Raw genomic sequence first — 27,797 nt, 5'->3', positions numbered from 1 at the left:
TGTCCATCAGGGGCAGTGGCGGCCGGGAGGGCAGGCCGGGGATCTATTCCCGAAAGCGACTTACGCCATTTGCGTGGAGTCGGGGTCGCTGCGGGTGCGAGGCGGGTGGTGGCGCAGTTGGCGTGGCGCATGCGCAGAGTTGCGCGGGGCGAGCGGCGGCGGGGGGTGCTGCTGAGCCCCGGACAGCTGGAGGGGGTAAACAGGGGAAGGGGCGGGGGGGTACGGCCGGGGCCTAGGCCGGGCCGCGCCTGAGGGCCCTCCCCGCGCCCCGGGGACGGCACCCAGTACCTGCGGGGCCCTTCTGGTGCCCTCCCCCATCCGCTCGGTCCCGCTCTCCCCCCGCATGGATGGAGCCTCGCAACTTCCAGTGCCCGCTGCGCCCGCGCCCGGGAGGCCTGACAGGTAACGGTCCGGTGGGCCCCGCCCGCCCCGCAGCCCCTCCTCCCCGGAGCTGTGCCCCCCGGAACCCCTTCCCTGGCAGCTACGACCCCCGCCCCTTCCCTCCCTTACCTGACAGACCCCCCCGCCCTGCTCTCCCCCTCTCCCCTGTCAGTGCCCCCCAGCCCAGGCCCTGTCAGGTGCACCACCCCCCCATTACCTCCCCTCAGGCACCCCTCTACACGCAGCTCTTTGCCCATCCCTCTCAAGAAGCCCTCCTTTACCCAGCCCCTCATCCCCCATTTTCCCCATCCCTTCTGCCTGCCCTCCTCCTCTAACCCAGCCCTGCTTTCCCCCCAGCCCCATTGATACCTGCACCCCCTGGCTGGTTCCTGCCCCACTGCCAGGTGTAGTCCCTGCTTTTTGACTTCTCTTTCCCCTTCCCAGAACTGGCAATGCCCTGTTGTCAGGGTCTTCTCCCTCTTCCGAAGGGCTGACCCTGCCCTGCTCACCTTTCCCTTGCTAAAGCCTTCGAGTGGAACTTGCCCTGCCCCGGTGGGTGCCCTGCAGCCCCTTTCCATGGAGAGCAGATCCGCCTTTCCTCCTCTGCCCGGTGTCCAGACTCCTTCCTGGAGCTACTGGGCCATGTGGGTCTGGGCATCGGGGTGTTACTTGTGCTGTGCTGAGGTGTTGGCTGGCATCTTCCCATTCTTCCTGTGGATGGCCGTGTCATCTGGAGGATGAAGGCTAGAGGTGGGATGCCAGCTTAGAGGGCTGCTGCCTGAGCTATAACCACTGCGTGGGCCAGCGGCTCCGGGCATTTCAAAGTTTCCCTGACATTACCCTTCTCTTGTGCAGGGTCTGTCAGGTCTCAGATCCTACCTCTTCTCCTGTCCACCTCTGTTGTGAGCAGCTCCTTCCTCTGTTGTTGGCTGGCTCCGTGTTCTGAGCCATCTGTCCTGGGGAGCAACTGCTGCTCCTGGCAACTCCTTCAGCTGTAGCAAAACCTTCTTTTTACTAGGTGTTTGCTGCTAACCAGGTCATTTCCTCTCATTTCTCTAGGTTTGTTTAAAAAAGATCTACGTATATATTTTGATTTGATCCGTGACCTCTTGGAAAGTCAAGGTAAAGAGGCTAGGGAAAAAAAAGTTGTGAGGCTAAAGAAGCCTGCTGAGTTGGGTCCGAGGTGGTATTTGGATGGGTGAAGTAATTTATAGATGCTTAAGGGAAGAGTCATAGGAATCTTCCTTTGGGCTGAGTTGCGTATCTGCAAGGCTTGTAGCATGCAGAGTGCTGCTTTTTCAATGACCTTGAATTTGGAGGCTGAGAAACTTGGGTGCATCTAGACAGTTAGGAATTGGATTGCTTATTTAGGATTTCTGATTTCAGAATGAGTCCTGCTGCTTTGTGCAGTTTCTTAGTGTTGATGGAGCTTTTTTGAAGGGCAGTGGTCCCCAGGTTTGAACTTTGAAGCCTGTCTCTGCAGAGCAGTTCTCTGTGTCAGTGTGTTACTGTGCGTGTGAGGTGGGGTGTGTGTGTGCAGGTGGTTCTGTGAGGGGAAAATACATTCAAGCAAAGGAGCAACCCCCCAAATCCTAGCTGCATTGGGACTGTTCAATATAAAAATGACTAAACTGTTTGCATTATCAGTGTCAAGGCTTTGTTTCCAGACTTACAGCAAGTGTTTTGGAAAAATTCGAAGAGCCAGCTGGGGAAAGCCAGAGAATCTTCCTCCCCATACCCCAAAGCACCCTTGGAAAGTGTACTTCTGCAGGAGTTTAAGGGGCTCTTAAGTTACTGTCCGCATAAATACAGCCTAGCAAGTTTTGAGCCCACAGCCTACAGAAATGTGGGGCTTGTTAATTTTTGACTGTAGATTTAAAGGCCAAGTGTTGCGAAAGTTTTTTTTTGCCTCTGGAGCTTTGCACTGCAGGAGCAGAAGAGTCCACAAATGAACTGCAGGTGGGATGGTCCTCTTTATGCTTCAGGGTGTATATAGTTTGAGAAGAGGCTGTAACTGTGGATGAGGTGACAGCTGTAACTAGATCCCAGGTTTTCAGTCCTGTCTGGGGTATTTCAGGCAGGTTTGTAACAGTGAGGGATGCGAGGTTGTTGTCCTTGCTTGGAATTGAGTGCACAGATGCTCTGGAGGGGTGATGGAGAAACGTGCTTCGGTGTCATCTAATAAATGGTGAAAAAAGATCATGATGATCTCTTATGTGTAGCAAAGTGAAGCTGCTTGTGGGGTCGTCACTGGTAGCAATAGTGCAGATTTACCCTGAACTGTTCCTCGTCACTGGGACTTAATCCTGTCGTTTCATGAGTTGCTTGTGCAGGTTTAGTTGAAAGCCAGAGAACTGCATGAATGGTTTTGGAAACAATATATCTAAAAGTGAACAGAATTTGCACAGCGGTTTTGCTGAAATAAAAAGCAGAGGTTTTGCTGGAAGAGGAACATCCTATACCAATTTACATGCCTTTAGTGTTAACAAATGGACAGACTCTTTGAAGGGGCTTCATGATTGGAAGCTTATATGTGTCTGAGAAATGGGAGGCGCAGTTTATTCTTGTCTGATTATATCTTTTTCCAGAAGACCTACAAATCTTAGAGGATTTTATGCTTTATGCCAGGGTCAATTTCTAACATAGTTAGAGACTGTTGATCTACATGTACAGTGGGGTGGTCAATATAATCTTTAGCATTAAAAGCACTTAATGCTTGTTTCGTAGTAGGAGCTCTTACACGTATTAACTCGAGAACTAGGTAACTATTATATTTGTGGTGAATGTGAGTCTGGGATTGTGACCAGTTGTGGTTAATGGACAAGATCTGACCTGGAATGAGAATTTGGGACTTCATAATTCTTCGTGATTCCACGGTAATTTCAGATTTCCAAAACCTTTGTGGAGTACCTGTTGAGCAACAAAAAAATAGCATCATGAAAGCAAGAAAGGCTCTTGGAGTCTTGGCCAAGCATATACAAGTATTCCTGGAGACCTTTAAGCATTTTACAACACTCAGTAGCCAAACCAAGCCCTGTCTAGGCAAGAGAGACATCTTAGGCTTGTGCATTCCTGTTTGACTGTTTTTTTTCAAGCCTGTCCCCTTTTTTTTTTTTTTTTTTTTAATGATCGAATGTTAAAAGCATGCACCAGCATCTCAGGTATACTAGACACCGAACAATTTGCTAGCATAGCCTTGGATGCTGATAGTAGCATGTTTAACATCAGTTTTGCATCAGGTGTTTTGTTTAAACTCTGACTTACTCTGCTTTGTCAACTAAAGGGCTGATTTCATGGATGATTTTCTTCACCCGTATCTTTTAAGAAATAAAGTTAAGATGTGTTGATCTCTTGTTGAATGACAGTCTGTTGAGAACACCTCTGTGTTACCACAGCTGACAATGACCTGTCCAGAGAGTTGGGAAGTGCCGCAACCCACCTGTAATCATAAAACCACTTGCAGATAGAGCAAGCTCCTCTGTATTGCTGTCTCCTCCAGCCAGTGTGTGTGTGTCTCAGAGTTCTGAAAGGTATAAAATGCTGTGGCAGTGGGGACTTTGTTGAAGAGCAAGGGAATTTGAGTCTTTCTTAAGGATGGTAGGTTTTGGGGGGTTTGGATGTCTGTTCCCTTTGAGCATCCTATTCATACACTCAAAGAGTCGATTTATAGTGTGTTAGTGGTTTTGCAGTAACTTACTTAGCGGTAAACTGGCCTCTTGTTATGGGTTATTTGTGTCTGTAGTGTGGGAGATCTGTATTTTTTCATGAACATGCATTTCTCCATGCGTGTCCTTCAGGTCATTTGGTGCCATTTCTTGCTAGATAGGAGTTGAATAAAATGGAGCTGTTTAGAAATTAGCCATGACTAGAGGTAGGAAGTCTGACAGAAATACTTCCAGGGCTCTTAAGAGAGCAGTGGGGTGGTGACTGCCTGCTTGGCTCTGGCATGGTATTAGGGCTCTTTGGGGTCCTAAGATGAAAAGAAAACTAAACTGGTTTTAAAGAGGAAGACAAGCAGTCCCTGCCTGGTAGGGAGGAAGAGGAGTCAGCCAGGTGCTGCTTGGAGAGGGGGGACTGCAGATGGAGTCTGGGCACATTGTGGGGAAGCACTAGGAAGAGTGGAAAGCTGTGGACAAGATGCTGGAATGTTGTCCCTCGTGTCTCTTGACCATGTACCTTGGGTTAATGGATCATTCACTTCTCCGGAGAAGTTGTTTAACTGTCATCAGTCACTGGTTACGGGTTCCTGCGGAGAAGTGCTGTGTGAGGTTGGGTGGCTGGTGTGTTTAATAGGAGGAGGAGGGGAGCCTTGGGATACAAATTAGAGGTAAGAAGATCTTGGGGTTTGTACAATGAGTACCAGAGTCCCTTGCCTGAGGGGGTGAGCAGCTGAGGCACTGCAGAACAATGGAGGGTCTCTGCCCTGTTGCAGCTGTGGATGGAGAAAATATTTGTGTACTGAGGGTTTAAGGAGGCCAGTCTGTGAGGATCCAGCCTAGGAGAAGGGCAGGTGGAGGCTTGTTAGCTGGTAAGAGCGTCTGGAGAGACTGCAGGAGAGAGATCACAGATACCATTCATCCCAGCATGTTTAGTCTATCCAAACTGGAAGCTGCTGTTTGAGTTAGCAGTCCTCTTGCTTACAGAACTTCGCAAAAAAAGCATGCTTGGCAACCACATCCCTGTGGATGTCTCCAGCAATGTAGTTTATTTAGCCTAGCTGGCATGTTTATGTCGATCTGGCCTTGCACACAAGTAGCCATGGATCTGTCCTGGTTTCCCCTGTTTACCTCTGAGCTCCAGAGCCAGCAGGAACCACCTGCCCTTGTGCCGAGGCACTTTGCTGCAGGTACCTGCTTCCTCTCCTTCCCGTGCTTGTGAGCTGTTCCTAAGGGCAGTTATTGTTGTCTCCAGATAGACTCTGCTTCCATAAACAGGCAAAACAATTACCCACGCTAAGCTCATGTGGAAAGCCAGAGGAAGGTATCAAAATCTGATAGCTTAATCATCCTACTACAAGAATTAGTGTGAAATACTGATGATAAATGCAGTCACAGTGCTGCCTCTTGCTGTTAAGCCTGGGAGTGAAGCAACTATTTGTTACTTAACATGAGTGTGTGTGAGGTTAAAGATGCTTAAAACATGAGGTGTCTTCCCATCTTTCCTGGTGCTACTTCTGGAGTAAAAGGAATGTGAATTAAATATGTATGTGATGAACGGATACATGCACACTGCTCAGTTTCAGGCTGGCCAGTGGATTCTAGGGGAGCCCCAATTTATGCACTAGAACAGATGAAGGGGTGCAAAAAGATCTCGGCTGACTGCTCCAACATCTGGGGGGGGTGAGTTGAGCTGTTTCTGCCACAGTGAACTCGAGATGTGTGACAGAGGCCACTGGCTTACTGGACACATCTGCTGCAGAGACTAGACTTGGATGGTGGTGAGTCTGGCCTGCTACGTATATGTCTGGGGTTTGAATCGGTCCCAGTGAAAGGACAGCCTCGTTAGCCCTCGCTGGGTATGGACTGGGAGCAGGCTTGCTTTGTGGAGTCCTCCCGCTGTCCTGGCTTGCCTTGTGTTCAAGGATGGCGTTCTCACTGTGGGAATTTTATGAATTTTATTCTCATCATACATACAGAAGAGGACTGGGGTGCAACCGTGAGGGCTGCTTGTCTTCTGCTGTCTGCAGTAGGACTGTTCGTCTTCAGAGACCTGCAGACAGCTCTGCCTTTTCTCTGGCTGTTATATTGGAGAGATCCCATGGCTACCCTAAAAATCCTACTTAGGAGCTCACTGCAAGAAAATCCGATTTTCGGTTTGTTTGTATGGCTTTTCTTGCTATCGGTAGGTCTAGTGATGTTTCAGTGTTCACTGTGGAGCTGCACAGAGGAGCCAGCAGTGTTAGGAAAGCAATCTAAGCTTCCACTTTGGACAAACTCTGCTTTCGGTGAGGAAACGTGAATTCTTGGACCTTCCTACCCATGGGGAAATGCCTGTGTGTGCACACTAACAATTTTTTGAAAGCAAATTGAAGTTGAAGCCCAGGACTTTAGGGATCGCGGGGTGCAGAAGCCTTGGTTTTGCTGTGCAGTGGAAGCTGCAGTATGGCTGCACAGCCCTCAAGTCGCTAACGATGGAAGCCCTCGCTTTGCAGCAACCTGACAGATGAACCGGTAGATAATCAGGCAGGTTTATCAAAACTTCTGCCTGACCTCAGCGGAGTTATTTGTTGCCGTGTTTCTGTGAAATGTTCTTGTTTCAATGAATCGGCATTTCCTCATTCAAAAGAGGACACATTTGGAGATTTTGGCTTGTTCTGCTTATGAATGCTTTTAAAGAGAATTTAAAACTATTGGGTTCATAGGACAAAACGGATATTTAAATTTAATTTTTAAAGAGAATTGTAGAAATAATGAAATGGCACAGTGCAGGGCCTGCAGTATGTAAATGAGGTGAATTACATCATTTCTCAGAGACTAACCAGTCCTTTGCTAGGCAGCCTGTCCAGAGCAGGGTTGTGACAGTCACAGTGATTTGAATGTTTTCTGGCAGGTGTAGCTAATTCTATGGGGTTTAAATTGTTTAGGTTAGTGCATTAAATATGGAACTCCATCAAGAGTGTGAAAAATTCTTTAATTTTGCCTGGAAATACAACTTTATATGGTCACCCCTTTTCTATTACTAAAGTAATGGGGTGTTCAGATGACAGTGTCACCTGGTGGTTGGCTGTTGTGATTTCTAAGGAACACTAATGCCCTTTTGTTTTGGGTTGGGGTTTTTTTGGCTGATAATCAAATGTAGCAAATGAGAGAGAAGAGGTGGCCAAAAATATTGATGCCTTGTTTATTCACAATATAAGAAGTCTTGTTGGTTGTAGAGCCAACAAATGTGAAATTGGGCATGAGTAAACATGTAATGGTGGGAGGCAAGCTGTGAAACAGGATGCTTACCCGGGACTTGCAGGGTCTTTGCTAGCATAGAAACATGGCTTTTCTAGGCTGATGCAGTGCTGGAGTTCTCGTTGCAAATTTCCCCACAAACTAGGGATGGCTTCTTAAGTCAGACATTGTTCAGTCTTACATTGTTCCTTCCCATCCTTGAGTTTCTTCACGGACCCTTCATACAAAACTTTTCAGTTCTTAGCCACCACTATTTTTTTGAAAATAAAGTACTTGACGTTGTGTATGAATGGCCTAACATGTTTGTATGCCTGCCTTTGTACCCTCCCTGTTCTGCAGGTAATTAAATGCTCTTAGTGTGGATCTTTGCTCTGTTGGCATGCTTGGATGCACAGCAGCTCTTCCGATAGCTTCTTTCCGTCTGCCCCATTGCAAGAAGATGGCAAAAGCAAACATTACCAGAGACATCATCCACAGACAGATCAAGGTATGTGTTAGCCAAGTGCTCGCTTGTGTTGGGTGGAGAGCAGATGGAGAATCGGTGTTCATACTGGATTGGGAGGTGCTTGTGGTGTTGCCTTTACTTCTGAAAAGATCTCTGCTACTTATATATTGATAAGCTGTATAAGAAGCTTAAGAGAACAAACACATAGGACCTGTTACTATCCTTAATGAAGGGCTGGGATGAAGTATGACATAACAGAAATACAGTTCTTCTCCCTAGCAGGAGCACACCATGCTAGTTTGACATGAGCAGGTCTGTTCCTTTTAAGTACAATGTTGGAGAGAGAAATATGGCTGCTTGTGTTTGGGCACCATAAAGGACCCTTAGCTATCTTCCCTCATGAGTTTTCTGTCTGCTTCTTTATGTGTTCTCTTCGTGTGATCTTGCCATCAAAGGTATTTTCTGACTGTAGTAAAGCTAATGATCTCTGTCTCAGTCTTTTTCTGTCTCTTTCTTTAAAGAGTGGTGTGTTGCTTCCTTTGTGTAGGGGAAAAACTTCTGCAGTGGTTGGATCAGTCATCTGATGGCTGCATTTGTGAAATATCTCTTAACGTGAAAGGACTAGCTGCAGCAGACACAATAGGCAATTATTACTTGGGCTCTGAGGCCTTAAATCATTTGCAGCTTTGCTGGTAGTCAGCATTCACAAAAGTGGCCAGAATGAGGAACTAGGAGCTTGAATGCTCACTTCACTTTACAGTTTGGTACCAAACTTTGTCTTATAAGGTTGTAGTTTAATCCGTGTGCAAGGATTTATTTTGCTGCTCTAACAAGGAAGGGATGGTTCTGTGGTTAGAGCATTAGCTTGGGACTTTTTCACGCTGTCTGCTCTGTTAAGACTTTCATGTGTGACCTTGGGAAGATTGCAAAGTCTGTCAGTTCCTTGTAGGAAAAGCAATATCCTACTGCACAGACCTCACAAAGCCACTGAGGTTGCAATAGAAAGGCAATTATAACCACAGCACCTTGCACCGGGCCTAGCAGCGTTTTGGGAATGCTATCCGTAAAAATGTGTCAAGGGGTTTGAAGCTTGTAATAGAAGTTACTACAAAAAGCCTGTTTTGTTTTTCCTCCAGTCCCCTTATATTTGTCTCCATTTCATTTTCAAATAGCTGCTGTTGTGTGGAGTTCATTTGTTAACATTGGTCTGCAGAGCTGTAATGTCGAATGCTAGTTCTTTGTCTGCTCTGTGGCTACAAACATGTTCCTAGTGCCATCAGTGCAATTTTTGACATTCGTGTTCTCATCTATAAAAGGTGATAACGAAGGCTTAAGTTGTCTTCACGTGACTGTAGCGTGGCATGGGACAGAACCAAGGCTGGATCAGGTCCTAGGAAGGAACCTCCTTGGACATTAGATGTTCCATCCAAAATATGACTTGCATTCCCTTTTCTTCATGCCTGCCTCTGCAGTTGGCCTTCTTTCATCGAAGCCATCTGCTAATGCATCTGTGAACCCTGTGAGATCACAGGGGAAACAACTGTCCTGCTTTTCTTCACCTTCATTTGTACTGACGCAGTTCTGTGGCAGCTGTTCCCTTCCCTGTAGAACAGGCTGTGCTGTGGTACTGCAGCTACGCGCTCCTACACCATTTCTGATGAAAGAAGCCATCTCTAAAGGGTGTTGTTCAGTTACATTCCCCAATACTTTGCCCCGTGCTGGTGGTGCTTCAGCACAGATTCTGCGTAATGGCAGACTTCTGAGCAGTTGTGGTCTAGTACTGCAGTCGTCAGGAGCGAGTTGCTTCTGAAATCCATGCCAAAGGGTAATGACAGGCATTCCCAGGCTCTTCTGCATCTTCTGTTTCTGGCCCAAAGCAGGCAACTTATTCTGTCTTAGTGTGGGCCTCTCAAACCTTGTCTTGGCTACCCTGCTGAAGCCTGGCAATTGGATAAAAGTCATTTAAAACCAGTTCAGGGGTAAGGATTACAAACTGCCTACCTGGGGATGATGTAAATGATGTCTCCCTGCTACAGGACAGGTACCTGATGCTACGGACACCCTAATAGCGGGCAAGGTCCCTGCTTGGTTTTTCAAGTTCTTGAGTCTTAAAGGGGAAAAGGAGTGTCTTGTTTGCTGTAGTCAGTGTGGTGCTTGTCTGCTTTGTGCAGGAGAGGGGTGCGCTGGGCTTCGAACGACACTATCATGTCACTGATCCATTCATTCGTCGCCTGGGCCTAGAAGCAGAATTGCAGGTAAGTGGACAGTGTTTAAAGAGCAAACTGAGCTGCTGCTTGGACAACTTTCTGCAGAAACAGCAGCATGCAAGAGTGTATGGAATTCTCTCGTATGGGATAGGCACTGATTGCTTAGTCCTCTAAACTGCATTAGAGCCAGGAATAGCTCAGTGAGATCTTGTGTGAGCTTTCTGCATTACCTAATGCACCTACAAGCGAGCCTTTAATGGGTTGTACCAGCTAATCCCAGCAGTGGTGCCTGAAGACAGTAATTATGAACGATTCAAGATACTCAGCTCCAATGCTGAAGAGTGCAGTGTGTGGCCTAAAGAGTAGGTTGTTGTATTGCAGTCTGACACAGCTTAGGAAGATCTTAAGATTGTCTTGGTTTGGAGGAGGAAAGGATTCTTTTGTCCCCCTTTTCACTTGCATCTTCCGTATCAAATGCTACTCGGTGCTCCCCTAGTCTTTCCTGGTACAGTTAAGTTGGATGAAGATGGATGATATAGTCACCCAGCAGCAAGGTGCTTCTAAAAGAGTTATCGAAAGTGCATTTTCCCTGCGTTCCCAGAGAACCTGTACATGTAATTTGTCAGCCTAGCCAAGGGCTTTTGAAGCAAAGTCACCTTTCCATGTGTACAGCGGGATTTAATCTGTAGCCTCTGAGACTAAACTGCCATTTTATTCAATGCTACTTTTTTTGTTATTTGTTTCATTTTGCCTTTTCTACCCCAGCTGCTATAGCATGTCTGTCTTTTCTGGAGATGCTTATCTGTCCTGTGGGTGGTTTTTTGCAGAGCTGGAATAAAAAAACCAAAACCTGCTTGTATTGGAACAAGTTGTTATATGCGGGGAGCTCATTGTGTCCTTAGAACAGCTCTGTTGGATAAGTCTGAAATTTGTGTAATACCATCTTCCCTTTTTTTCTTGCTCAGGGTCACTCTGGGTGTGTCAACTGTCTAGAATGGAATGAAAAAGGAGAGTAAGTATTTGGCTTGATTCAGGGGATCAACAAACTGATAACCCCAGGTTCTCCCAAGAGTACGATGTAGGTCATTTTATCATAAGCACTGCTTCCCATTTCTATTAAACAGGAGCTCAAGCTCAAAGTTTGGGGCTATAGTAGAGCTTATGCTTCAAAAAAGCTTTATTTTGTTAAATATATCCAGATATTATTAGAAATGCTCCTCTAGTGAGTTCAGAAGGGAAATGGTCAGACTAAGCAGTGGAGATTGACGGTTGCTACTCTTCTCTTAAGTGGTATTATGGATTATAATGGATCTTTAGGATTTGCCCAGCTGGTGGTGACATTTCCCCACCCCCTTCACCATGCCGTTAAAAGCTTCTGCTGGGGGACACAGATATATATAAGGGAGAGAGGTAGAGCATTTACCCCTCTGCAGTTTTCGAGGCAAACTAAATGTAAGACCATTTCTGTTAATCACGTGGAATGAAGAGTATCTGCATGAGAAATGACTGGATGGAAGGAAGAACGAACGTGTATTTCTTGACACGCTTCTTACAAGATCCAAAGTCTGCTGTCTGGTACTTTTCAGAATTATTTACCAGTGAAAATTTCATGTGCTTGAAAGAGATCTGGCTACAAGGAAATAAGTTTAAAACAGCTGATAGTTGCAGATGTCAAATTCTTTTGCTTGAAATGAAGGTAGTTGTACTTGAAGTGAAGGTAGTTGTACAAGGCAAACAGCGCCTTGCAGCACCCCTGCCACACCCTACACTTAAAAAACTGCCTGTGAATCACTAAATGAGCCCTGGCTTGGGACTGCTTGGGCACATCTGAAGTCCAGGAATGAAAGCCTTGGCTTGGGTTCGGGAATGATGTGGCACGGTTAACGCAGCCAGGCTAATAAGGAAAATGGAGGCTCTGCATTTTGTTGTTGACCAAATGCTCCTATTGTTTTCCCCTGGGCCATCTGAATCTGTGGTGAGCTGGTTCAATGAGCTAAACCAACGAAAAACACTCGCTTTTTTTTTTTCTGGGTTTTTTTTTTTCTTTTCTATGGAGTTGATATTTGGCTGGTTTAGCTCCCTGAACAGGCTGAATGGATTGGCGCATGGGGAGCAACAAGAGCGCATAGCTGGGAAAAGAGAGAGGAAGTGGGCTTCTTAGAGCTGAATTAACTTAATGGCTGTCTGTGGTCAAACCACTCTAAGAAATTGGTCACAGCTTAGAGCAGAAGAATATGTGATGCATACTTCTGTTTCTTTCAGCTTGTTGGCCTCTGGCTCTGATGACCAGCATACCATTGTCTGGGATCCTCTGCACCACAAGAAACTCCTTTCTATGCACACGGGACATACTGCAAACATATTTTCTGTCAAGGTATGCGGTTAGAAGGAATGAACAGCTAACAAAATCAGCAGCCTAAGCAGCAGGAGAATAGATCATTGCTGGAAAATGTTCTCCTGCAGTCAATTCCTGCTCACCCCCACCCCCAATAATTTAGTATTTCTAATGTTAGGAAAGAATTGCATTAGATCTAATACCTGCACTTCTTAGTTTATGCATCTCCCAGGCTCATCTCATTCTCTCTGTAGATTCAAAGGAAATGGTTGTAGCAATTGGGATGTGTGATGAAGAGACTATTTTGTGTGCTACTGTAGCTGGTGACTCTTTGAGTGTGCACATGGGCGTATGTGTAAATGTAGGTAATAACATGGGTCGTCCCGTGTTCCTAAAGCAAGCTGCTCTGTAAGCTGCCAGGACAGCTCAGCGGTATCTATGTGAACAGCCTCAGCACTTCTCAAGTTTGAATGTCAAATCTATCTCCCACAGTTCTTGCCACATTCAGGGGATCGGATCCTCATCACGGGAGCTGCAGATTCCAAGGTGCATGTCCATGACTTGACTGTCAAGGAGACCATCCACATGTTTGGAGATCACACCAACAGAGTTAAACGGATTGCCACAGCTCCCATGTGGCCTAACACCTTCTGGAGTGCAGCAGAAGATGGGCTAATCAGGTACAGAACTAGTTGTTCTGCCCCCGCATTAATTGGATTAGGATCTACTGCAGTATGTACTATGCACAGATCTGAAAAGAGACTGTCTCTATACTGAAGAGCTTAAGCTAATCTCTCCCTTTCCTGAAACTGGAAGGATTCATCTTGAAATGTAGATTCCGCTGATAAATTCTCTCTTCAGTTCCTTTGTTTTCCTCCACTGAAAAGGGAGGCCAAGAAAGGAACATGTCAAATGGAAGGGAGATACAACAATAAGTGACGTTTCCCTCCAGAGTCATTGAGATGCTTAAATGAGTAATGTTGCTACGAGAGTTTGTTCCACTTTTCGTACAAGCTACTGTTTGTGGGGTCACGACTTGGAGTTTAATTTGAATAAATCTGTGCACATTAGGGAGTTGGTATTCATGGTTATTTTGACATTGTGTATTGAACTGAGATGCTTCCAGTAACCTGTGGCACAAATGACTGTTAATGTTGTTTGTGTCACCTCATCATGCGCAAGCCAGATAATGAGGTGTAGGTCACTACTGAGCAGTATAAAGGTGCTGCTTTGAGTGGTCTTCAGCTTGGTCACCACGGAAAGCTGACCTGTCTTACTGCTGCTGTTGTCTAGTGACATGGATTGCCTGACTCTCCCTTCCCTTTGCAGACAGTACGATCTGCGAGAGAACAGCAAACGTTCTGAAGTCCTGATAGACCTGACAGAGTACTGCGGGCAGCTGGTGGAGGCCAAATGCCTGACGGTCAACCCCCAGGATAACAACTACTTAGCAGTAGGAGCAAGTGGACCCTTTGTACGGCTCTACGACATACGCATGATCCACAACCACAGGTGATGGCAACTAGCTTTTCTGGGCCTTCTGGGCAGCCGTGAAATGTACAGAAATCTGTTCAAGGCTCTGGTGGGAAGGGGAAATTGCAATGATCTGGCACTTGCGTGTCTCACTGTGAAGTTTTACCCAGCCTTTTCTGTCACCCACAGTCTTTTTGACCGGTGTGAGTGCACTGGGGTGGTGTGAAGCAGGCTTGTGACTGCACAGCTGTACAGGCATGAGGCCTTGCCCTCACGTGTGAACAAGAAGTGTCAGCATAGGTCAGGTTTCCAGCAGTTGAATGCTGTGGTTATAAGACTGTTCTTCTTTTTGGCTAGAAAAAACATGAAGCAGAGTCCTTCAGCTGGAGTACACACATTCTGTGACAGACAGAAACCCCTCCCAGATGGTGCGGCGCAATACTACGTGGCAGGTACTGGGACCTGTGCTGGGGGTGACTGATGGGACTTCTAATGCCTGGAGTGGAGTTCTACCCATCACACAAGAAACCACAGCTGGGAAGAGTTCTTCTCTGATACAGAGATGTTCCATGGAATTGCAGTTTATTTCACTTCTATGCTGTGAATTCTTGCTTATGTTACCTGCCCACTTTCCCTGATTTGGCAGTGGTGTGTGGTGGTGAGCTGGCCTTGCTTCTTGTCTAGTGTAAATGTCTTTTTGTACTTTTATTGGAAAGTCAAGGATTAGATAACCTGGGCGCTGTAGCCTTTCTCCTGGAAATGGTCCCAGCAAGGCTGCTGTTCAAAATCTTTTTGGCAAAGAAGTGGCTTGTCCTCATCCTGCAGATGACAAATCAGCAATGCGGTATCTGGGCAGTCTAGTGACAATCTTCTCCAGTGCTAGTTATTTACTATCTTTTTTCCCCAAAATGTTTGGGTTTTTTAGAATATCTTAGACCAGCATGTTCAGCAGACCCAATTTTGACAGTCTTGCTTCAAATTAGTCCCACTAGAGGATTCCTTAGGTCCCCTGAATTGGTCATGCAACACATCTGCTGTCTGAAGCAAAAGAACCTGCGTGTGAGCTGAATATTTAGGAGCCTTGCTTTGGTTGTGCCAAGGGCTTTACTAAGGAAACCTGATTAGAGGGTTGAAGATGGAGGTATTTGTTTGCAGATGGCCACAAATCACAGAAGCCAAATCTGCAGTGAGTCCCTAAAACTGAGATTTGCTGTGTTCTGCAGACTTCATTGTTAGCAAGCTAGTTATAATCCAGTCTTCACTTCATATGGAGATGGCCTTGCAGAATTGATATCTAGAACTTGTGAAAAGGCAGCTGTGCACATCTATGTGTTTTGGTGGCTAATGGAATGATTCAATAAACAGCAGTAGGAAAAGGAAAACCACTTAGGTGTATGCACTTCATGACATTACTCTCCTAACAACCTCTTGTAAAAGGCAGCAGCTGGGGTAGGACAAAGACAGCAGTTACTAGTTACGCTAATACTTACAGCCCTCTTCTCTCCACAGGGCACCTTCCAGTGAAGCTTCCAGACTACAACAACCGGCTGAGAGTTCTGGTGGCCACGTACGTCACCTTCAGTCCTGATGGCACTGAGCTCTTAGTCAACATGGGAGGGGAGCAGGTAAGGAGACAGCTACAGTTTGGCAGAAAGCTTCACCTTCGGTTGTGTGTGTTGGATCACTGTACGTTGTTGTGCATTCTTGAAAATGGGTATAGCAACTTCTCTGTGGGTAATATGATTGATTTTTAAACTGCTTTCTGATTCATTCAGGTTAAATACTTGGTACTAGGAATTTATTTGTTATGCTACTGCGGATCAAACTTAAACCGCATTCTGTTCTCGTTTTCCAATTCACGTTTCGTTCTCTGGAAGAGGAAGAAAAACAGTTCTGGAACTGACCTTTGCTGACCTAGAAAAGATTTCATAACTCATTCTTGAAACATCAAACTGCTTCTGTAATAGAATCTAGTGAATAAGGAACTTAGAGAAGCAAAGGCCTTCACCTGGAATATTGATTGCTTTAATTTTAAGCGCAGGGTGATATTCATGGATCTTTTGTAAAGCCTATCAGTGAAATGAGAAAATCCTCCTGACAGCGTTAATCAGCATGGATTAAGGAGGAACTTCGCTTGTGGGCAGGTTACTCTGTGGTTGTCCTCTGCAGATCTTCCTCACACGTGCACTCATTCCCTGTAAGAGAAGGTGTTGAGTTAGATGAATTGTAGGTCTGATCTGAGCTGTCAGTTCCTATACCAGTACAGTTTTAAATTAGGGCTTTGCGGGGCTGCTTTTGAAGTTTCTCAGGAAATCCTGGTTTCATCTTAGACTTTTGCCTTGGTTTAGTGTGCTGCCCCTTTTCTGTCAATGAATGTTTGATTTCTTCATGATCACTGTGTTAATGAAATAGTTAAAATATCTTATTGGAGTTGAAGCTTTTTGAGCAGGTTGGTCTGTGGTCAGGTCATCTGTTAAGTTCTGTAGGTGTGGAGAGGGCTTTCTTACCTTCAGAAAGACACAGCTCCCATTTCTCAGCATTATTCTTTCTGAACCCAATGCTGGAATGGAACACACCACTGGTACTGCTGTCACCCTGTATGTACCCATCTATAAACAAGATTCCCAGTTAGAAAACTGGAAATAGAAAAGCACAAATGTGGAACCATATACCCGTCTAGCCCTGGTTTATTTCTGTGACTTGAGCATCTATGTTTTGCTGACTTTTACTGTTTCATTCTCTTTCTTCATTCCTTAGGTCTATTTGTTTGATCTAACATACAAACAGCGACCATATACTTTTCTCCTCCCAAAGAAATGCCATACTTCAGGGGGTAAGTATGATGCGATTGTGAAATCACGTACTACACAACTCTTTTTCAGGGGGCAGCTCAGAGTGGGCAGAAACTAGGAAAATTAAGTAGGGCACGGCTGTTGCTGAGGTGTTTCTGCAGTGCATTTCATACCCTGAGCTCTAAAACCCTTCTACACAGTGACAAAATGGGTGTCTGGAGGGGAGAAGTGAGCTGTTGGGAGTTGTACGTGTGTGTCAGCTAAGGAGAATGCGTAAAGCTGTTCTGAAAGAATAAAGTAGACTTTGTAGAGTGGTTGAGGTCCTGGTATCCAGCCTTCAGCTAAGGGGGAAAGCTTTGTGAACATGGAAATGGTACATTGTTTTTATTTTTTTGAACTTAATAGTAAAATGTAGAATACATCTGTTACCCGTTTATATACCCATTAGGAAGGAGACAGAATGATCTCTTCCCCTAGTCTAAGAATCTGGCCTGGCACTAATATCCCTCCTGGTGGTGAGATAGTTGAGTCAAAAAGTCATTTATTTGATGAGTAAGTATATCCAGAAGCCTTTTTATCCCTGGCCCTGTTCCTTACAGGGCCTGTTTGTACACAGATATTGCAGGCAGCACGCAGTGAATCGCTGCAGTGTTGTTCCCCGGGCAGAGGCTGACTCTTACCAGGGAGTGTCCCCTGCTCAGCCCCTTCCCTGTTCGCAGCGTGCTCTGGCAGAGTTTGATCTGTGTACTCGGTGTGCCTTAGGCCTCAAGATAACACTCACATCCTGGTGGCAAATACGTGCCCTGCCTGCTTTACTCTTCTGTCTTGAATGCATGTGGGTGATCTGTACTGTGGTATCTGGTGAGATCACGCTTTAAATGGCAAGGACAGCGTTTGAACAGGCTCACAGTGGTACAGTTACAGCGAACACTCCACCCTGTTGGGCACAGAAAGTTCAGGCAAGGGCTGTGAAAGGCGGTACCAGTACAAAGGCTAAACTTCATGTGCCTGCACGTCTCTGCACACTGAAATCCCTGAGCAGTTCAGTAGACTGCTTGGACAGTGTCCCCAGTTTCCCAGTCTGTGAAATGGTTGCAGGAGCACTCCCAGCTGCAACATAAATGTAATTTGTAGAAATATAAGCTGGAATCATGGAAATTTTATTTCTGCTCTGAATGGGGCAGTGGTGTTGGCTTGGCTCTGCTGTAAAATAAACCCTGAAGCTTCAGGTATTAGTTTCTATAATCTACATTGATGCTTAGTATAGAGAGATATATATATATAGTTATATAGATAGATAGATATTGGATTTTTTTTCCCTCCTAACCTTCAGAAGTGCAGAATGGAAAAACCTCTACCAATGGAGTGTCAAATGGCATCCATCTCCACAGCAATGGCTTCCGCTTGTCCGAAGGAAGAGCACATGTGAGGTAAGGAGACAGCTCTGCCTTATGGCTTTGTTCTTGTCCTCTTCTTCTTGCCAGGGTTAGGTGCTGCTAAACAAGCCGTGAAGTGCAAATCCTCATGGCATGTTGATTTCATTGTTGTGGCCTCTGTCCTAGGAGCTGTATTTGCTTCTGGCACGTGGGCTATGAACGAGAGTCAGATCAGGCAAGTGTCCTGGAAGAAATGGTGTCCATGAGGATTGTTCCCCTCTTATGATGAATTACTGTGGACAAAACTAAGAAATTATTTTTTAGGCCTGGAAACAAAGTTTCCTTAGTTGTCCTGAGTGGTTGTTACTTCCTGACCTGCGGGAACTGTGTCTTAGTAAGTGGGAGAGGCTGTCAGGTCGAAAGGGCCTTGCTTCCCTTTGCTTTTTTTGAGCACCTTTCTGCTGCAAACTGAACTGAAGCAGCCAAAATTGCTTTACTACAATGACACTGGAGTCATTACTCCTTCAGTCTGCATGTGGGCTAGGAATGGATGGAGAGCCCTTTTCTGTTGTTCACGCTGCTTGCTTTCTTTAAGAGGAAAATGCATTTGGGGCAAAGCAGAAGCAGACTTGAGGCACATCTTGCTGCCTCTCCCTCCAGCTGATGAGACATGGTTAAAAGTCGAGACAGTTGCTTAATACCATATATGGGTAGTCTAGGTTCCACCAAAGTCATTTTGTTGAATGTTTTCAGCTTGTTTCCTCTAGATGGCCCCTCTACCACGGCAGCAGGGATGTGGCTGGAATTTTTGGGTTGCTGAGCATGGGCCTTGTGCAGCCCTGTGAACTCAGATGCTTGGTTTCCTTCTGAATTTGCATTTTGTTATACGTTGCTGAAAGAAGACTGGAAATGTGGTTTATGCAGTCAAAGCAAAGGTGAAGTCTGAGGGATTAGGTGTTTAAAATGCCCACTGTTTAATTTTGAGTATATGTCTATGTAAAGAAAAAAGCGGGAACAGTCAAATGATGATCAAATAGAAACTTTCCTCCTAAATTCAGGTTATTCAGGTTCAGGGTCTCTTCTGCCTTTTTTCTGAAACTTCTGGTATTAGCTAACGCTTGCTGGACTTGTGGAGCTAGAACAAAACACTGCAGACGTTTAACTGGAGTTAGCAGAGCATTAGCGTGTGAGACTTACCTGTGTTCCTTTCTTCTTTCACTTCAGTCCCCAGGTGGAGTTACCTCCGTATCTGGAGAGAATCAAGCAGCAAGCCAACGAGGCTTTTGCTTGCCAGCTGTGGACTCAAGCCATCCAGCTATACAGCAAAGCAGTCCAGAAAGCCCCCAATAATGCCATGCTGTATGGAAACAGAGCTGCTGCCTACATGAAACGCAAGTGGTAAGGAGGCAAAGAATTTCAGAGTTTAGTGTTACAGGCACTGCTGGCGCCTGACTTCCGAGTACCACAGATACCTTGTTGTCCACTGCAAAGCACCTGCCTTCCCTGTGTGCGGAGCAGGGTTGGGGTCGTTGGATCAAGCCATAAGTGGGTCACCTCTGGCACAGAACAAGGGGATTACACAGCAGCATGTGTTGGAGAAATTACAGCCACAGATACCGCACAGGCAAGCACAGCTGGTAGTAGCTCATCTTTTTGCCTACTGGCATGCTGAGTAACGTTCTGTTCCTTTTGTGTTGAAAAAGAAACCAAAAATCCGCATCTGAGTAACAGCATTACGAGTGTCTCCAAGGGTGTTTGCATTTCTTTGGATGTTCTGATCTGCATTAGAGTGTGGCTCTAAATCTGCTGTCGGTGGATGAGGTAATGGTTACTATGCTTTATAACTCCATACCTCATGATATAAGATTGTTGTAGGACTACCTGGAGTTGGTTTGGTTGCTGCTTTATCCAAGTAACTAGTACTGCAGATAGTCAGATGTGACCCGGCGGCTCCCCTGTTACCCCAGCTAACCCACATTCCCCTTGACTGGAAACAAACCTCTGAGGGATCTGGGGAGGTGGCAACTGGTGCCTCAGAGTCTGGGGGAGTTCTGTCTTGGTTGTTGCAAAATACACTGTTAGCCTCTGCAGTAGGTAATGTCTTCTCTGACCAATAGCCAGAGCTGCATCTGCAAGATACAGCCGAGTTATTTTAGTATCTGTCCCCTTGAGCAGAGTAAGACTGAGTAGCATGACTTGCCATTAACATATTTAAAATAGCTGTGGTCCTTCATCTACATTTGCTTTGTGAGGATATCCTTCTCCTCCCCCTGCTGAAATCCCCAGTATGAATTCTCCTATCTTCTTGCCAAGATAAAGAGCAGCCAGCAGTTGTTGTGACTGTTGGTAACTGGCCTACTGGCTGTTTTGCAATAGCAGAGATTTGGGAGCTGCCTCAAAAAGACCTCAGTGTTCAGAGGAGAAGAACAATAGGTTGGGATTAAGGAATGGAAGACAGAAGCTGAGTGCTGATCTCATGAATGACATTTTTCTTATAGGAATCGTTTTTCCCGAAGGATGTTGGCAGATCTGAACCTTTCTGTGTGTCAGCTAGTGCTTTGCTGCAGTTTTTGGTAGCAGGAAGACGTGCAAATATATGCACAATGGGTTTCTGTCGCATGCAGCTATTAGAATTTAAATAGTATTGAGCTGATACCTTCTCAGGTGCAGAAAAGACGGGGCACTTTTCTGCTAGGAACAGCTACTGGTTATGGCAGAAGGTGGCTGGGATGTCACCGAGAAGGAGGGTGAAGCAGTTGGACAGTGGCCCATGCTGAATGACTGTGTGACTCTAAGGTGTTCTGCACGTTGGAGCGTTGGAGCAGGAGCAGCTAGAGGCCACCCTGCAGAATACTGCAGGTCTTGCTTTGGCCTCATTCTCTGACTAACGGAGAGATCTAGAAAAAAGGGAGGTCTGTAATTTCCTAACCTCCCCTTGCTCATCTCCCTTAAGATGCTACTCCTACTCTGCAGCACTTCTAAGGCTGTCCTTTAAAAATTTGCTCATAAAAGCCAACTGCATCATTCTCCAGATTGCTTTGAGCAGTCTATGTTGACAGTACTTAGCTGATTTCTAGTTAGAGCATTTTTGCACAAGCTGAGTCAAATCTGTAACAATGGGAGAAGTCACTGTCTGCTTCACATCTCAACATGTACGTTTTCACACCAGTCTGTTGGGCAGTCGGACACTGTAGTTGAGGTTGAAGGATTTTTGAGGGTGGCAAAGCAGCTAATAGCCCAGTCAGCTCTGAAAATGTGAGACACCCGTCTGTCATCGTAACAGGTAACTTGCATTCACTGTTTCTTTGAATAAAAATGGCCTGATGCTGTGCATCCAGCCTCCTGGATTAACACAGACACAGTGCTGCTAAGACAGCCCTCAAGAACCATATTTTTTCTGTTCTGCTGCAGTTCTCATGGGTAAGGCACTCCACCTTCTGTACTGTGCTAGCAAGCTGTAAAATGTGGCCAAAATCCACCTAGACAGGAGAGAGCAAACAGGATGAATGGTTTGCAGAACATGCTTGTGGCACTGAATAAGCACTGCTTAGCACATAACCCAAAGATTTGGAGCTCCCTTTAATAAGTAGAGACATGGGAGCACCTCTTCCCTGACAAAGGCTCCACATGACCTAAAATTGTCACTCTGTGGAGGGCACAGGGCAGTTTGCCCCCTGCCTCTTGGGACTGTTTCAGACTTGGGTAGGTGCAGTGCACGTAGGTTACAGGTGTGAAACCATTATTGTTATTAGCCATCATATGGAGACTTGGCACTCTCTTAAGACAGACTGGTGCCATTGAACAGTTTAGGCTCGATGCTGGTACACCAGGCATCAGCTCAAGCTGTTTTCTCAGCCTCTGTCAGGCTGAACTGAGTACCAGCATGCAAGGCTCATCAAGTCTCCCCTGCTCCCAGAGGCATTCTTATTCCCACAGCCGTGGAGCTTAGGGAAGTCCAGCGTAGTCTCCAGTAACTGTAAATAGGATATAAATATCCATTATGATACTAGTCTGCTATAATGCTGCTTTCTAAAACTTAAAGGGTTTTCCTATAAAAGCGAGAAAAGACTGCTGCTTTAGGGATTTGGCCATCAGGGCTGTGAAGCCCAGTGGTGGTCCTGTCGCTCCTTCCCGTGGGCCACGGGTGGCTGTGGCGGTGGGCAGGGGTGCGCGGTGGGCAGGGATGCGTGCTGCCACGCCGTGCGTCCACCAAGGGGCACGCGTGAGCTGCCGTGCTCTGTGGAGGCCCCGCTTGCCTTGCAGGAGAGGCCTTGTGTCTGCTTGGCCAGAGGGCTGGTGCATCCTCCATCTTCAAAGGACTTCCCGAAATGTGTTACAGCAGTGAGCTCTGCTCTGGCGGATTTAAAATGGCAGGTCAAGACTTGCTGGGCTCCCCTGTGTGGTCACAGTGCAGGGCTGGCTGTGTAGGTGTGGGGGTGCGTTTGGGAAGCGGGGCTTGGTCAGATGGTGCCCCTGAGAAGCAGCAAACGCTGTTAGTAGGCGAGCTTGTGGGGTGTCCGCTTGCGTGGAGAGAGCTGGAAACAGCAAGCTTTGGAGTGAGATGAGGGCTGGGAAACAGCAGTGGAAAATGTATGCTGTTTCTGCTTGGGCTGTCTAATCCACCACTCCCTTTTCTTCAGGGATGGGGACCATTATGATGCTTTAAGAGACTGCTTGAAGGCCATATCCTTGAATCCATGCCACCTGAAAGCCCATTTCCGTCTTGCCCGCTGTCTATTTGAACTCAAGTACGTGGCAGAAGCACTGGAGTGTCTGGATGACTTTAAAGGGAAGTTCCCAGAACAAGCACATAGTAGTGCCTGCGATGCATTAGACAGAGACATCAATGCAGCCCTCTTCTCCAAGAGTGATAACGGTGAGTGCCAGTGTTCGGTGTGGTTCTTCAAGGTTATACTAAAATCTAATGATCGGACAAGGAATTTTCTCCTTAAACTGCCACTCTGAAGTAAAGCTCCAATTTCTGAGGGAGGTTGATTGTTACTATGCACAAAAACTGGCCTGAGCCTGTTCTTGCCGTGTGCCTGGTCCTGGTTTGCTCTTGAGCAAGAGTTATGATAAAAGGAGTCTGATGTACCCAGGAGATAATCTGGGAGGAAGCGTGTGCTCTAAGCCCAGCTCCCTGCTGGAATTGTCCTTAACTGTTCTCTAAAGCTGTTGGGGTCTCCTGGAGTGCTGTTTGCTTAGAATGTGTTCCTCCCCAAATTGTGATGAGGGAAATCTGTTGTCCTTCCAGCTGAAGACAAGAAAGGGGGTGGCCCCATCCGGCTGCGAGCCACAGGCCGCAAGGATTCCATCTCAGAGGATGAGATGGTGCTGAGGGAGCGCAGCTACGACTACAAATTCCGATACTGTGGCCACTGTAACACTACTACAGACATCAAAGAGGCCAATTTCTTTGGCAGGTATGTTGGCAGAGCGTATAGGGATGCAGGACAGGAGTGTGAGCAGCAGCAGAGTGCTCTCTTCCATCGGATAAAGCTTCATGCGTAGCTCCATGTGACTGTTCATAAAATGATGCTGACGCTGGTTTGCAGGGTTGAAAAAGATGACAGAAACCCTCCTCCTTGTGTGGCTGCATGAGTAGCTGGTTGAGTAGCAGATCCACAGAGGACCCGGTTGGGCTAGCGTTTCAGGAAATCCATTTGGGATTGAAAACGTGAATCCCGGGGATGGAGGGAACCAACACAGAAAGCTTTATCTGGATCCATAAGCGTGAGGGGTGGCAGCCTGCTGATTATAGAAGCCAACTGAGATTCTCTTGTCTACTAGAGACTAGCTTTGGCTCTGAGCTGTGATCTCCAGTCTCTGCTCCTCTCACCCTAGCAATGCACAGTACATAGTCAGTGGGTCAGATGACGGCTCCTTCTTCATCTGGGAGAAAGAAACCACCAACCTGGTTAGAGTGCTGCAGGGAGACGAGTCGATTGTCAATTGTCTCCAGCCTCATCCCAGTTACTGCTTCCTGGCTACCAGTGGCATCGACCCAGTTGTACGACTGTGGAACCCTAGGCCAGAGGTAAGAGCCACGGTGAAAGGCTGTCTTGTCATGAGATGTAAGAGGTACTGGCCTTTCCTACTGGGTTCTCTTGATAGTTGCAGCAGCAGTAACAGCCCCTCTTTGGTCTTAGTGCTGCCTCGCTGAGTTCTCTCTCTTCTTGTCTTGCAGAGTGAAACCCTTAATGGCCGCGTGGTAGTAGACATGGAAGGTGCTTCCCAAGCTAACCAGAGACGAATGAATGCAGACCCGCTGGAGGTGATGTTGCTGAACATGGGGTACCGGATTACAGGACTGACCAGTGGTGGGGCTGGAGGCTCAGATGATGAAGACAGCTCAGAGGGGCAAGTCCAGTGCCGGCCCAGCTAAAACAGAACTGCCTCTCCTTCCTCTAATTGTTTGGCTGAAAGGGAACCTAGTTTCCTTGGTCCTGAACTTTCTCTGATGAATGACTGCACTGTTTCGCACTATGCACAGAGTAGGACAAGCTGGCAGGGGCAGGAGCGACCGTCTCTTTAAACCATCGCCACCACCTCCTCCTTCTCCCGTCACGCTACTGAGCAGCATGGCAGTGCAGTCCGGGGTTTGCCTTTAGTGGAATTTAGTCCCAACAGGGGTGTCTGAGTTGTCTATAAGCAGTGTAAGCTGGTGATTTTTTTCCCAGAGCTGCTGTATGATCTGGTACAGGGGGATGTTGCCCGATTCATGCATTTGCAGAGGGGATGTTAAATTCCTGAATAAAATACAAACCTAGGGCAGGGGTTATGGAATGAATTTACTGCAGTGATCTTGGTTTTGAAAGCTTGACTCTGCTTTTGTGCTACCAGCCTGTCTAGAGGCCCCTGGTTTAGGATTGTTGGCCATGAAACACCTGTTGTGTCCCGTAACATCTTTCTTCTGGCTTCCATCTCTTAACACGTTGTCACCAGATGTGGCTGTGTTGTATTAAGGACTGGATATTGCCTGTCTTGTCCCTGGGCATCTTAGTTGATGAATTGGTGAAGGCACTGAGTATGTGCAGCTCAACAGGGCAGGACGTGCTTGCTCAGTTCAGATACTTCCTTCTGTGGTCTATGAACCCGTGGAGAAAGGTGACAGCGATGGGAGCAGGTTCCATCAGAGACCTAGGACTCGCGTAGCTAAAGCTGCTGAGGAAAAGGGCTGGTAACAGCACTCTTCCAGAGTTTCTCTTTCTGTTGCCCAAACTGTGTAGCTGTATTCACCTTCTCTCCATGTCACCTGCGCTGGAGCTGAGAATGTTGCCACCGTGTATAAGTTGCAAGTAAAGTTTCGAGCTTTTAGACAGCAGCGGTTTTGTGCGGTCAGCTGCTCTGTCTTGGCTTAGGTGGGCCTTCTCCGCCTCATCGTTGGCGTAACATCTGACGGATTAGTGGTCCTCTCAGGAACCCTCCTTCCTCTTGACGCTTTCCACACACTGACTCTGGCTGCAGAGCCAGGAGGACACCTAGAACACAGCACTGTACTTCATTCCTTCCCCTCTCCTGTAACGTGCAGCCCTGTTTTTCCCTCTTGCAGTTGCCAAACACTAAATATCGAATAGATCTTACACAGCTGTGCTAGAACTGAATCCGAAGAGGTTGGGGTTTTTTTTAGGACTATCAACTAAGACCAAAGAGCCCCTGGAGATCTTAACTGCTCTGTGCTGTCTCGTATCTCTTACTGCTGAAGGTCTGAACATGCTAGCCTTGGTCCCAGGGGTGTGAGATGTGTGTCTGGGAGTGTGTGTGCATGTGTGTGTGCTGCAATAGGGCTGTTCTTCCATGTGGTGCAATCCCTGGTCTTCCTGTTGCTGCTGTAGAAAGATGAGAGGCCTCCCTTTCCTTCTCTGGCTGCCAGGCATTGATGAGAGAGACTGCACAGTGCTGACTGATGAGGGTAACGGGCTTCCTCTCCCTTCCAGAACAGTCTTTATGAGATGAGTGAGCCTCGTACAGGAGGGAGAGAGGTCAGTCTCATAGCTGGCAGCATCTCTCCAAGGACACTGTTCTCTGCGGAGAGGTCCCACACACCCGCCTTGTAGTCTCAGTGGAACCAAGCGGGGCCTGATCTCTGGCCCTCAGACAAAGAAGGGCATCTACTTTTTCACGTGTGAGTGAAACCGAGCCCTAGTGAACCTCAGTCTTGTGGCAGCATGCCCTTGGGCACCCAGAAACAGCTGGCTACCCTTGTGCTCTGCCAGGCTGCGGTGGCAGGCTTGCCCACCATCTCCTGCTGGAGCAGAGCCCTCCTGGGCCAGGCTGTCACTGGGATGCTGAGGGCATGTGTGCCTGTTTTCACACAGTACCGGCGCCAGTGGATCTGACTGCTTGCTCAGTTACCTGTTTGGTTGTGTACAAGCTCCCCCACCCCAGATGTACCCCAGCACTCAAGGCTTCTCAAAACTCAGAGACAGCAGAAAATTCTTCTCACTTGGGTGGCTGCTTTGACTGGTCTGGCCTTTTCTGTTTTTTGCTTAAGGCTTTCCTGCTAGACGCATCCTTTTTTTTTTTTTTTTTTTTTTCTCCTCCTTCCTCTTCTCCTCCCACTCAAACTTTTTTTTTCAGCTTTCAGTAGACAATGTCTGCAGACTTTGATTTTTTTAAACTGAGAGACTGAGGTGGAAAGCTCTGAAGAGAACAAACCTCTCCCTCCCCATTCACCTTTTGCTGTGGCAGCTATTTTTTGTTGGTTTTACCCTTGTGAGACAGTGCAGCTCTTTTACCTGCCAGTTGCAGTGTGAAAGCTACAAGATTCCCTGCCTCTGCAGTGGATTGCTTTTTTTAATGGCTGCTTTGGTTTAAAAAGATAAATAATAATGGGAGAGAAGGGGAAAGAAAAATCTTTCTGCCTCTAGCCCCTTTTCCCCTTTTTGTGGGCAGATTACCTGCTTTGTCGCTTGTTAAGGAGGAGTTTGTATTTATTGGTGAAAGAAAAAACATTCTGGGGAAGTAGGGAGATGTTGCTTTATTGACCTCTGCTGTTTACTTCAACCCCCTCTTTGGGAAAGCTTCTTCCTGCTCTTTCTGGTTAACTCTTTCTAGCCTGGGGTATGCAGAAATGCCTCCTTTATTTTTGTATTCTAGCAGTGGGCTCTCCGTTAGGAGACTTTAGGATTCTCTTAGTGTTGCAATGACCATGGTTTCTCGCTTTTTCAAGTACTAAAGATGATCATCTCGTAAATTTTGCCCCTGCAGTTGTAGAGGTAACACACAAGCCTTACTGCCCTCATTAGAAGGAGCAGAAAACTTGTTTCTCTGGTCCCTGGAAGAGAAAGAGTTAAGCAATTAAACATTTCTTTGTTCTAGTTCTTTCTTGGTGTCATTTTGTTTGGGGGATTGTTCTGGCTTTGTTCTACCTTTCTCCACTGTGGAGGTGGACAAGGGTGGGTGGAGGGTGGCCTGCTTGGGCTGGATGTTGTCTGTTCAGTGGGGCTGCTTCGTGGAGAATAGAGGCCCCAGTAAACCTGAGTGGGAAAGGGGGCTGCGGAGCCTGAAACAGCTTGTGAGCCGTGGTGGGTACTCAGTGCTGATGTTAGTGTATCCAGGTGTGGCAGCTCAGATCTGGCGGTGGAGCGGGAGCCAGGGCTGTGTTCAGGAGCAGCGTCCACCTCCGGCTTGGTTTAGAGCCAAAGCTGCAGAGATTGGGGTGAAGATGAGAACAGCAGCCTGGGGCTTGCTGGGGAAGAGCGCAGTGATGTGCACATCTTGCAGAAAGATGAATGGTGCTGTAATGGAATTAGGTTTTCTGAATCATGTTTGGTCAGGGTGGGGGCTAGAATTAATAAAATCCTCTTTAAGTCCCTGCTGAACCCAAGAGTTAGAGGTGAGCGAGGGGGAGGCAAAAAGCTGAGGAGGGAAAACAGTGCATCCTTGCCTT

At 46.8% G+C, this 27,797-nt stretch overlaps 1 protein-coding gene across 2 annotated transcripts; it reads left to right on the top strand.

Moving 5' to 3' along the window:
• Nucleotides 1-27: 27 nt before the first annotated feature.
• Nucleotides 28-27,225, top strand: WDTC1 (WD and tetratricopeptide repeats 1). Of its 2 annotated transcripts, XM_055798540.1 has the most exons (17): nt 28-402; nt 1,441-1,503; nt 7,617-7,764; nt 9,894-9,977; nt 10,895-10,941; nt 12,192-12,303; nt 12,757-12,944; nt 13,594-13,776; nt 14,095-14,189; nt 15,247-15,362; nt 16,495-16,570; nt 17,863-17,959; nt 19,130-19,303; nt 22,546-22,781; nt 23,160-23,328; nt 23,750-23,942; nt 24,093-27,225. In XM_055798540.1, exons 3-17 carry the CDS (start codon nt 7,657-7,659, stop codon nt 24,288-24,290), a joined length of 2,076 nt encoding a protein of 691 aa, XP_055654515.1. In that variant the 5' UTR covers nt 28-402; nt 1,441-1,503; nt 7,617-7,656; the 3' UTR covers nt 24,291-27,225. The 2 variants fall into 2 exon arrangements, with proteins under 2 accessions (XP_055654515.1, XP_055654514.1); XM_055798539.1 differs by lacking the exon at nt 1,441-1,503.
• Nucleotides 27,226-27,797: the final 572 nt, after the last annotated feature.

This window comes from Falco peregrinus, chromosome 3 (genome assembly GCF_023634155.1).
Source record: "Falco peregrinus isolate bFalPer1 chromosome 3, bFalPer1.pri, whole genome shotgun sequence".
NCBI lineage: Eukaryota > Metazoa > Chordata > Aves > Falconiformes > Falconidae > Falco > Falco peregrinus.
The sequence above is the reverse complement of the archived record's forward strand: the minus strand, read 5'-3'. Positions and strand labels throughout refer to the sequence as shown.